We start from the raw sequence: 12,447 nt of genomic DNA on the forward strand, positions 1-12,447 counted from the left end.
AATATGTGGTAATAATACATATATAAATATTTTGTTGTGTATTTTATATTTAGAGTAACATATTTTGCAGTCAGAGGCTCAACTGTTGAATAATTCTTGTAATAATAATAACTATGGAAATATATTTATAATTGAGGAAATTATATTGTAGGATTATTTCCTCTATGTGTTGATAGTGATTTATTATCTAAGCCATTGTAATATCTGTCTGTATTTACATTTCTATTTGTTATTTTTTTTTTAATCCCTATGATTGTTTTTTAATTCTTCGATTTTTTTGTCCGTAAAAGCCCTCCATAATCTCGTACAAAACAGCGCGGAATCAGCGTGGGCTCAGGCTTGGAAAAATGAACACTGCATATTTTTACCTTGAAAATATTAGACCGGATGCGGCCCTTAGCTGTCGCGTGATCAGCTGACCGAACAGATCGGTTTGTCAGTGTGACGAGCAGCTAAAAACAAGCCGCAGAGGAGGACTATTTCTGTTTTTAGTTTCCACGGGGAAACCGCTCGTTGATAAGCCTACATTTACAAGGAAATGTTCCAGTAGGACTCCTTTTTCTGGTACGTATACAAACATATGTTTTGGCTTCGTTAGCCTTGTTGCTAATTGAAGGTGCAGTATAGCGTTAGCATTTCATGGATCACTGCCTAGCTAATCTGTCCTCTAACGTTAACATCTGGTCATCACTGACAAGTAGCTTTAAGTAAACTATCGGCAGAATTATATATTGCTAGCTTACTCCAAGGTGGAAGTAAATATCCTGAAACTGTCTGTGGCTTAAATGTATCTCCTTTTACGACCTAAACGTTGCTGCGCAGCCTGGAAACCTGCGTGTAACGTTAACGTTGACCCTACAGTACATTTCTCAAATGAAAAACGAAAACAAAAATAGTATGTTTTCATCTCAAAGAATGTGCGGTGTGTTGTTTAGCAATTTCAGTCAAAGAGTCAGTGTTGTCCCTGTGCCTGTCTTCGTGACAGGGGGGTGATTCGTGACTCATTGACGATGTATTTGTGTCTATGACATGGTATGACATATACGTTAATATAGTGATCTAACAAATGCACATGATTGTGTATACAGAGAGTAATGCGCATCTTATGTCAGCATGTTTACTGTGTCTACATTTGATCATTAGTCAGCATGCTACACGTTAGTGTATTAGCGTGCTAACGTTGAGTATCTTTAGCATGCTATGGCTATAACTTAAACCACTGGTTTTGGTGGAAAATTATCAACAACAGACAAATCCATTAAATAATCATTTGCAGCTTCTAGAAATGCGCCACTATCCTGTTTGTACATTTAGCGACCCTTTTATCAATCAATCAATCAATCAATCAATCAATCAAAATCCTCTTATACAAACTGGTGCAGTAAAAGTTAAATGAAATTGATAATGCGAATAAAACAATAAACTGCTTAAAGAGCGATACAAACGTTTAATGAGAAAATGGTCATATAATTGCCACAAAGCATTCCAAACTAAAAAAAAAATGCCCTTCAACAATAGGTGAGAAGAAAAAAATTTAAGTCAAAAACTGATTGAAAAAATTACTGCAAGGCAATAAATCATGATCATCAAGATCATAATCATAGTTGAACAATTAAGTTTACTCTTCATTTATCAAATTCATATTCAGGTCTACATTAAGCAAAGTTTTGGTCAAATTAAACTAAAATACTATACGATATGGTTGTCAGCTGGAATGATGGTAACAGCAATAATACAGGCGTACTTGTCTCTCGCTCAGTGGAACTGCTCTGCGTGAGGAAACTCTGCTCTTGCTCAGTTCCTGATAGAACCTGATCTGAATTGCAATCATAATAGCAGCAGGCTGAAAGCCTAACATGCTGATGTTGGTTAAGCAAGCTAAAGTTTTATTTTCTATTCTGTATTTCCTCACCATTTCTGTTCTGTCCAACCTGTCATACCTGCTGCTTCCCCACACCTTTTTGGCCATTGGCTCTCTGATACTTGTATTTTCTTGTTCTTTCGGTACCCTGGCTTTCTTTTTTGAGAGTACGGGGTTATATTGTTGGTGAGGCTCTTTAACTTTGCCCGTCCATTAATTTTACATTTGCAGCACATTCTACTAATGAAGCAAGTTCTGACTGACCACACTGACAGCAGGTGGTGGGTTTTTAGATCAAGTTTAAATGTGATTTAACAAGAACAATACAATTTTGATGAAGAAGTTGTTTCATTGTGGGGTGAAAGTTTGACTCACCCTGCAACACCACAGATCAATGTCAAACTGTGTTCAAAAAACCCCCAAGATAACAGACAAACCTAAATATGAAACAAATAGGAGAAGCTGATGTTGGTGTCATCTGAACAGGCTTTGTTCTCGCTGCAGCGGCCCTTGGGTCGAGTCCCGGCCTGGGGCCCTTTGCTGTGTTTCACTCCTTCTCTTCCTCATCCTGTTTCCAGTCATCTCTTGAGCTGTACTGTCAATAAAGCCATACGAAGGCCAAAAAAGATTTAAAAAAACCCTTCTTTTATGTACTATTTTGATTATTAGGCTGATGTTTAGCTGCATAGTATCTTAATTACTCAAAATATAAGGTGACGTAACCATCACCTCAGTATTGGCAGCCAAAAGCTGATGCCTTTTAAAAGTTCTGCTTTATGGCAATATTGAATTTGTCGGATTCTTAGGTCAGTGTGATGAAGGTATTGAATTCACAGCCAACAACAGACATTGCGAACTGGTTATTTTAGCTATAAAAGGTTTTCAATTGGTTTTCCAGAAGTTTCTACGACATTGTGATACATTTTGATATCATTATATTAAGCATATCTGAAAATGTGATGACAAACAATGAGTTTGCACGTTTTAAAGAATGTTAAAAGTCAACATTTGCTGAGCCCTTTTTTTACAACGGAGTCTGTACTGCTCGACCTCAGATCAGTGCCTCATCTTTTTTCTCTCTCTCCGTCTCTTTCATTTTGTCCGTCTCTTTAACTGTCGCTGCCTTCGTCCAGACATATCAGCATAATGTCAGGGAACAGCTTGGTTCTGCCCATAGTGCTGTGGGGCCGCACAGCTCCCACCCACTGTATCAGCAGTCTGCTGGTGATGGACGACTTCAGCACCATCATCACTGGCTGCCATGACGGACAGATCTGCCTCTGGGACATGACACCTGAGCTGGAGGTACTGATGACAGTGGTGGTGATATTAATGATTTGTATGTGATACTGTTATTTCCTATGCCCGCCCCCCCGTCATCATATTATCAACCCCTGTTCTTCTCTGCTCAGATTTGTCCCAGGGCCATGTTGTTTGGTCATACAGCCTCCATCACCTGTCTGTCTAAAGCCAGTGCATGCAGTGACAAACAGTACATCGTTAGTGCATCAGAGAGTGGGTGAGTACATTGTTGCTTGCTGTCACACACATCCCTCAGGAGAGAATTGGCTTGCTCTAAGATGGCATAACACGATGACTTCAGATGGGTTTTTAACACCAGCATCTCACCGGTCGTATCTTAATAATTATCATGACGTTCTGTTTGTGTTGCAAAGTAGCCTAATTTCTGTGGCCAACAGAACCAGATCACGTTTAAGCAGCTAGTAATGCATCGTTTAACACTTATTTCATCATTGTTTGATCACATAAACCATGATGTTGGATTGGAGAATAATAGCCCATATATGACACTGTAGTTTAGCTTACCAAATTATCAGATTATGGAGTTGTGATAATTTTTGTATCCCAGTATTAATTTTTTAGGGAAATATTTTTGTAAGTTCCAGTCTCTTTGAATGTAAGCATCTTCCACTTTTGTCATTTATGACAGGAAATGAAGAAGTCACTTTGGGCCCTTTGAAATTATTATTTGCATTTTTCACAATTGACATTTATAGACAAAACAATAATTTATATAATTATTGTAAGATGAACTGATAATGAAAATAATCACAAGTTATAGCCCTAAATACAGACATAACAAACTTTGCCTTGTGTTTCCAGAGAGATGTGTTTGTGGGATGTGAATGATGGACGCTGTATTGAGTTCACCAAGCTGGCCTGTGCCCACACTGGTATACAGGTAAGACACACTCGCATGCCCGGATTTCACCAATAAAGCCTGGTACTTAAATGGTATCTTCACGTCACTTGAGCACAAACATTTTAAAGCCGATGGCTAATAGAGGATGTGTGAAAAACTCACAATTTCACTGGTTTACAATTACTGTGATACTATAGCTATTCCATATGTACAAGTCATGTCCTACTCACCACTCTGCTGCCCTCACTATCTATTTTTAACACAAATACATGTATATATGTATACAATCACTTTAGATTTTTCATATTTAAAGAAATTCCAGGAAAGGGACGTGTTTTGCCCTCTTGTGATCTCTGCTCCTCTGTGGTTCTCCAGTTTTATCAGTTTACCATCGGCACTCAGAGGGAGGGACGTCTGCTTTGTAATGGCCATTACCCAGAAATCCTTGTGGTCGACGCCACCAGCCTGGAGGTCCTGTACTCATTGGTCTCCAAGATCTCCCCAGACTGGATCAGCTCCATGAGCATCATCCGATCCCACCGAACACAAGGTGAGAGACACAGGGGGAGATTAAACGGATGTGATTTGCTTTTCTGGGTGAGATTGGTGGACCTTTTTTGAATTACATGTGCGGATGATTTTAACACAGTTGGAGCAGCTTTGTCTGTGATTTTTCATGGTACATTTTTTATGTGCGCTGCCCCTTACAGAGAAAATTATATAATGTGAACTTTCACATTATTTAATTTTCTCTTTAAGGGGTTGAACTTCAAGCAGGAAGTACAGCCTGTGCTGGGCCCTTTTTCCAGACAGTGTTTATGTGGTAGGACCACCTTAGGTTCCAGGAGATTGTGGTTTCCAGAAACCTGAAGGTGTCCACAGTAGTCACTGTGCTGTTGAGGATTGTGAGGGGGGGAGTGTAGGGGGGCTTCTCCTGAAGTCCACTATCATCTCCTCGGTCTTGAGTGTGCTCAGCTCCAGATGGTTCTGACCACACCAGAGGGCCAGCCATTTCATCTCCTGTCTGTATGCAGACTCATCACTGTCCTGGATTAGACGATGACTGTGGTGTCATCTGCAAACTTCAGGAGTTTCATGCAAGCTGGTATGAGTCTCATTCAATAGAGAGGGATTGTTAGCATTGACATTGGCATATGATACACACAGGGCTGTAAACTAGCGGTCGCCACTCGCCAAATGCGACTAAAATATTTCCCTGGCGACTTAATTTTGCTGGGATACATGCCACGGGGCGGGTAAATGTTTGTCCCGATGGTGGTGCTCTTGCAGTAAATTATGCATGATATAGCAAAACATTGTAGTAGCTGTAAAGTGATAAATTATGACGGTAGCAAACGTTAGTGCTAACCCGGCTATTTGTTGTGTGTCGCACTGAAGTAGCTCCCCCGACGTCACCGCTGTAGAAAATAGTTCCCCTCAGAAGCAACGTAGCGTGCACGTCACCGCTCTTTATAAGTTTGTCGCAGTGACTGTGATTCGAGTGCAGCAATGACGACACCTCTAACTAATGAGCTGAGGGAAGTTGTACTTCAGTTGCGCATAATTTCTAAACGACTTCCTTCAATTAGGTTTCAGTATGATAATCAAGTGGCTTAATATGAGAACAGTTGTCACGTCACAAAACGTGTAAAACCACGGGTCTATCAAATCCAGTGTAAATGTTATTATGGTACAGTCGCCACTGACAAGTCTATTACAGAGCCTGATAGTTAATTAATGAGTGTTTCCTTTGTCAAAGTTTTGCACTGTTCAAGTTTTCAATTTGCAATGTTATGACATTTTAATATAAAATGTAAATGTAATAATATTAAAATGTATTTCTAAATAATACTTTGGCCTCTTTTCTAAGCATGTATTGTTATATAATACTGTTATCTCCATGAAAAGTATTGTAACAGATGTATATGCAACAAAAAGAGGCAATTTATTATTTGGCCGGTAAAAAATTGACTTGGCCGGTAGATTCTTTCATCTACCGGTCCCCTTGGCAGGTGAGCCAAAAAGTTAGTTTACAGCCCTGGATACACACCACTTGATCCAGATAAATCAAAGGGTGCTGATGTGTCTAATGACCAGTTGGTCATCCCACGTTTGGGGAACAGTGGGCACGGTATGATGGCCATCTGTGTTGTTGGTGGCATTGATTGGTTCTGTACGACATAAATAAAATGGTGTGGTCATTTCTTTTGAGAAACACTTTCATTTGATTTCATTTTTCAAGTTCTTATGGGTGATCTTAGTCATGCTCATCCGTTTGTTTGTTATATGATATGAATGTTCAGTGATGAGAAATCTCAGAGCATATGTAATAAGATCATGGTCCCTAACAATGGATTCATTTTGTTTAAGGCTCAATATGTTGTTGATAAACAGCATTAAAGGTTGGCAAGCTACAGCTTCAATTCAAGCTCAACTGTTAGGATAGCTAAAGAGAGTGGTGTTTGAACGAAAGTGAATTATGAGAGGGAACGGTGTGTGCAAAAACAAGTCTGTGAGTCAGAGAAATAAAAATGTTTTTTCCTAACTCTCTTATGGCGGTTACGCACACGGCATATGCGTTCGTGCGTGCGTGCGCTAGTTGGTCAAACAGACAGCTCTTTATACATCAACGACAGACCAAGAGCAGCGGAAGGAGCCGAGATGGAACCTTGTCTTTATATTCTTACATAGTCCTGACTTCACACTGTTATTGGCCGGGGGCTACACACTACTGCCCAAAGGCTGATGTCCAGTTAGGTCCCAAACACAGCAAAACACTAAGAAAGTGTAGGCAGAGTGCGAGGTCTCTGCAGAGAGAGATTTTTATAGAAGCCTGTTTGTTGTTCAGATTGTTTTAGTTTTTATGCATGTATTTTATCTTGTAACAGTTTGTTGTATTGAGGTGATGAAAGTATCATCTTTCAATAGTGAGTCATTTAAACACTGTTAGACTGTTAGAAGTTAGTTTCCCTTTTGTAAATGACAGCATTTGGATTAATCGAAACTGGAACGTAAAGCTATGAACAGTACTTTTAGATTAACTTGAACACACATGTTGACATGCTATCACATGCAATGTACACATATTAATATAAGAATGTTTGTTAACTATGAGGGATTAACATTTGACTTGCTGTCTGTCTGTTTGTCTGTCTGTCTGTCTGAGTATAGAGGACACAGTGGTGGCAGTGTCAGTGACAGGGATTTTGAAAGTCTGGATCATCACAGCTGAGGTCAGCAAGATGCAGGTATACCGCCGTACAGATGCTATTTTACAACAAAAATTGCATCAGTCTTGCCTCTGACCTGTGTTTACTGCTGGACATGTTTTGTAAATAAAGCTGAAGTAAACACAGGCCTTTACAGTATTGCTATGACTATAATGAATCATTTTGATATGTAGCTTACAATTATAAGTGACCATATGTTAAAAATACCCCAATAGAAGCCCAAGAGCTAGAAATAAATCACAATGAATACAAGCTGATCATTATGTATTTCTTCAGTCTTGAATATTGATATCAGTTCAGGCTTTGATTTGTGTATGTGGTGTGTTTTCAGGACCTGGATCCTGTGTTTGAAGAGGAGTCCAAACCTGTCTACTGTCAGGGCTGTCAGAGTATTTCCTTCTGTACCTTCACTCAGAGCAGCCTGCTGGTTGTCTGCTCCAAGTACTGGAGGGTAAGAACTGGCTTTACCACTGAGTAGTAAAAAAGCGCTGAGTATTTTTTGTTTTGTTTTGCCCGAGCCGACAGCGAAATGATTGAATATGTGTGTCTCTGTCAGGTCTTCGATGCAGGTGACTACTCGCTGCTCTGCTCGGTGGCCAGTGACAACGACCAGGTCTGGACTGGAGGGGAGTTCATCGCTGCAGACAAGGTCATCATCTGGACCGAAGACGGCTACAGTTACATCTACAAGCTTCCCGCCAGGTAAACTCACCGCTCCCCCCTTCTCTTGTATCACTGCTCGGTATCAGCTGATGGTGTGGGCACCACAGAAGAAAGGCACATACTCATCTCACACTCAAGCGATAGGAGCTGTACAAGCAGAGACATTAAAAGGCTTCCAATGGTTATTGTGACTGTGTGTAAAATGTGCCACACAAATACTGTATATTTAGACATGGTATGTATGTGGGTTCTGCAGCTGTTTGCGTGCGAGTGAACATTTCCGCAGTGATGTTGGGAAAACCAAAGAAGGCTCGATCCCTCCACTGGTCTACACCATTGCAAGCCACTCAGACAAACAGGTCAGTCCACCGAACTTCACTCCGTCCAGTTATCATTTTATTATAAGTGCACATTATAATTTAACAGCGGAGAGACTGGAAGCTGCAAGTGATTTTCAGAAAGTTCCAAGCCTTTGATTTACATTTCCCCCTGACACATTACCAGTGTATTTTTTTGTTTTGGTTTATAAAAGAAAAGGAAAAAGGAAAACTTAGTTAATTTTTGTGCCTGGCAAATTTTTAGATCAAATCCATTCAAACAGATAGTTTTTCTGGAATACATGGGGCAGCTCAGATAGGTGTTAACTGTACACTCCTGCTGCACACCAGACAAATGTGTATCATGTTGCACAGTTTCTTTTAGACATTTCTTATTAAGGATATACAATATACCTACTTCCTTTAGACTTCCCTGTTTAAAATACACGTTTCCCTTCATTGATAGTCATATGCTGTTTTTTGATCATTTAGCTGTTTGAGGTATCTGTTTCCCCAGATATGATGATTGTTGATGAGGGCCCTGTTGTTCAAACGTGGCTTAAATAATTCAGTTAACATGATGCTAGCTAATATGATGCTGTAAATTGCTGCCCTGTAGTAAGCCAGGGACATAAATGGCTACATCTGTACAGCTAGCTTTGTGCAGTTTTCCCACGGTGGTGTGTCGACAGTCTAACTGTGTTTTTTATATTTAGTGATGGTGTTTGATTTGGTTTGGAACATCAAGGCTCAGGCACATGGATTAGATGTAGACATTTTATAATTTAGAAGAAAGTGAAATTGTGCGTCTTTAATTTCCATTATCTCAGAGAACCTTTACATTCCACGCCTTTTTATAGAAAGTGCACATATTTTGAGATAAAGTACAGCTCACAACGTAGTAGCAGAGATGAAATTAAACTTGAGACGCAACATGGCGGAAAAAAAGGAAAGAAAAAATAGTTTAGAACAGCCTTGATTCCTGGTAGGATTTAAATTTTTAAAGTCTGTACAAAATTAAAAGTGTGTATGATTTAGGGGGACCTATATAAATGGAATATAATATTCTTGATTATGTTTTCATTGGTGTATAATCTTTAGGGTTGAGGTGTAGCTACTTTATGTAAACCCGGGGAGTTAAGTTTAATTGTCTGCCTCGGAAAACCGAAAACTTTTTGAACTAACTGTTGTCAAGCTGAACACATTTCAGTTAAACTATTTTTGTAATATAAAAGTCTTGAGCCACAATGTTGTTCCTGTTTAAAAAAATCAGGGAGTGCACCCCGTATGAGTGAAAGCATTCAACCAAACACGCACAACGTTCAGTGGCTCTGCTGTTAATCGATGAATGATGGGAAGCAGCATGACCCCTTGCATCCAAATCACCTTTGTGAACGCGTGTCTACAGACTGAGCAGGTCCTCTGCAAGTTTTTTTTTCCTCCATTTTCTGGTGGCTGTGTTTTGTTGTTTGCAATCTGCAACCTCACTGCGAGATGCCACTGAATCCTACAATCCTACAACTTTTAAGTTTCACTTTATGGAAACTAAAGCAATTGAATAAAGCTGCAAAATAGTTTCTTTTGTAAACTAAGTTCTGGATTTATTTACTAAATCATGTTAAATTAAATGGCGAGTATTACATGACTGTTGAAGCTTTGTTGGAATCAGAGCTGTGGAAATACGCATTGTACTGAATTTACCTAGTGAGCCATTAAAGAGCAGGTCATTCATAAGCATCCAGCCTTTGTTTGATTATGTTGACTATTAAATGAAGCTCTGCTATTATTTAAAATGTGGCTTTTATTTGAGAATTGAATCATGAGGATGAAATCTACAAGCCTAACATTTTTACTACCACTATAGCTTACTAAAGTAGATCATCAGTAGCTTCAGCTTTTAAATTGGGTGGTGAATTGTTGTGCCTAATCCATGTGTGTGAGCCTGACCCTCTGTGTTTTTTTTCGTTCTGTTTAATTATGATTTCATTTTGGACCTTCAATATATTGTTGTTATATGTGTGTATATATATCATTTATTGTCTTGTAGATATTTATTTGTTGTCTGTGCATTTTGTTATTTTTTTTTTTCTTTTATTGTTCTGTCCTCTGATGCTGCCATGCCCTCTCCCTCCTTTAACCTCCCCACTCCTCTGAGAAGGAAGGAGGTGAGGGGGAGGAGGTGGTTGTGGAGGTGATGTGCCTCCCTGCCCAAGGGTGCGACTTGAAGCTCTACACGGCAGAGCTGCTATACCGCCACCGGCCTATAGAGGCGCCAGTAAGCCCCAGAAAATGCATAATGAAAAACCAAAGGCAGGAAGAAAAAGGTTCACCCTCTTGGCTGAGCTGCAAAAGCTAAAATGGGAACAATTACAGTGCTAAGAACAGCACCATTACGTTGTGACCTTCAGTTAAAATATGATGTATAATAATCCTGGAATCCTGTGAATTTCAAACTCATGCCATTTTGCTTGTTGTAAACAAAATCGAGACAAATATTTACATGTGGGTATGCAAAATGGTTTAAGTTAGATTTTCCGCAACATCAAATGAAAGTAAAGTAAAGCATATACCATTTTAAAGGACCATACCAGTGACTGAGCATGTTGTATCCATTTGACTACAAAATGTTTTGTCTCTATATTACTGCTGAATATCTAGTATTATAGTATTCCTGCCCAGAAAAGAGACGGTGTATTGGGGATCATGTGAATTTAGCTGGTGGTTGTTGCAGCCAGATGTCAAAGCATCCTGGAATGCACTCAGAATTTTTACCTGGGAAAAAAAACCAAACAAACAAACATTAATTTAACAATAGGGCTGTGAATGTGTAACTTTTAACCTTCCTAAAGCCCAAGCACATGTATTCAGATGTCTTGCTTTGTTCGATGCGCATTGTAAAATCCAACAATATTCAGTTAACAATGATATAAAACAGTCGAAAAGCAGCAAATCCTCATGTAAGAGAAGCTGGAACTAGAAGATCATTCATGATGATTAACTGATTATCAGATTTTTGCCAGTCCAAGTGATTGATTAATCATCTAATGACTTTTAATGGTTATTTCAATCATCTAATCTAGTCTAACAAAGATGAGCTGTTGACTGTGATTGATTTATTTGTCTACAGCAAGATTCAGGTTCTTGTTTTAACAGAACTGAACTTAAACCAATGTTAAGGTCAAAGACGTGAAAAGAAAACAGTGGTATGGTCCTTTTTACGTCGGCTAGGTTTTAAATATGCTTTTGAGACGAATAGGCTGAAAATTCGTAATTGCTTTTTTTTTCGTTTCAAGAAAGGGTTACAGTCTATATGTCTTTGTATGAATTGTAACTTTGCAGCTCAGCCAGAGAGTAATGACCAATGATGAGAGGAGAGGAGCAAACTGCGAGAACATCAGTGAAATCACTGACATCCACTCAGTGGCTCACATTCACCTGCACTATGGTATAAAAACAGGAAGGCGAAGTCAGTCATGTTGTTTTATTTGAGCCTTTTTAAACCATTTTTTTTCAGAAAAAGAATAATGGTTGAATTCAAAATAAATGAGCAGCTAGTAGGTCTCATTTGTGTTTGGATATTTAACATCACGGCAGATAATTTAACTAACGTCTGCAGGGCTTGCATCCAGTGGCTCGAGGGAATTCGTCCGCCTGCCATTTTTTTGCTTTAATTTCATACTTTGGAAAATGGTATATTCTAAAATGGCAATCGTAAGTTTGAATGGCATCATTTAGTAAGAAAAAATAAGTAGTAAGATGTAAGAAGAGATTAATAATAATAATAATAATAATAATAATAATAATAATAATAATAATGCAAATCTCCCTCAAATTTTATAACAAGGCACCAACATCTGTCCCTCTGTTTTTCTTATGACAACTAAAGGAGTCGTTAGTTGGTTAAAAGGAACGTAAAACTAATTTTAACTTGATAATTGTCACTTTTACACATAACTGCAAACATTGTGATTTATTAAATAATCTCTTGCTGAGCTGAATAAGACAGATCCTAACTCATTGCATCTCGTTATCAGTGACAATCAATCAGTGTCCCCATTTATCCAATAAGCGGCCTATGCTCTGTAACACTGCCTATTTTCTATAATTAAAAACGAAATATTAAATTTAATAAAAATATCTTCTGAAGTGAGCAGTGGTGCTCCATAATTTCAGGTGAAAAAGGGCACCTCCTTTTTAAAATGCTGGCCAAGT

General features: G+C 38.8%; 1 protein-coding gene across 3 annotated transcripts in view; it reads left to right on the plus strand.

The window, feature by feature from the left end:
* Window positions 1-371: 371 nt before the first annotated feature.
* Window positions 372-12,447, plus strand: part of wdr7 (WD repeat domain 7) — a 125,063-nt gene continuing 112,987 nt past the window's right edge. For 2 of the 3 annotated variants that reach the window (XM_030435490.1, XM_030435492.1), the window contains exons 1-9: window positions 372-564; window positions 2,995-3,166; window positions 3,274-3,380; window positions 3,986-4,064; window positions 4,401-4,575; window positions 7,197-7,273; window positions 7,587-7,706; window positions 7,812-7,957; window positions 8,175-8,277. In XM_030435490.1, coding sequence (XP_030291350.1) covers window positions 3,008-3,166; window positions 3,274-3,380; window positions 3,986-4,064; window positions 4,401-4,575; window positions 7,197-7,273; window positions 7,587-7,706; window positions 7,812-7,957; window positions 8,175-8,277 — 966 coding nt within the window. In that variant the 5' untranslated portion in view covers window positions 372-564; window positions 2,995-3,007. The remainder of the gene's footprint in view (window positions 565-2,994; window positions 3,167-3,273; window positions 3,381-3,985; window positions 4,065-4,400; window positions 4,576-7,196; window positions 7,274-7,586; window positions 7,707-7,811; window positions 7,958-8,174; window positions 8,278-12,447) is intronic. The other variant, XM_030435491.1, reaches the window with a different exon arrangement.

This window comes from Sparus aurata, chromosome 12 (genome assembly GCF_900880675.1).
Source record: "Sparus aurata chromosome 12, fSpaAur1.1, whole genome shotgun sequence".
NCBI classification, from domain to species: domain Eukaryota; kingdom Metazoa; phylum Chordata; class Actinopteri; order Spariformes; family Sparidae; genus Sparus; species Sparus aurata.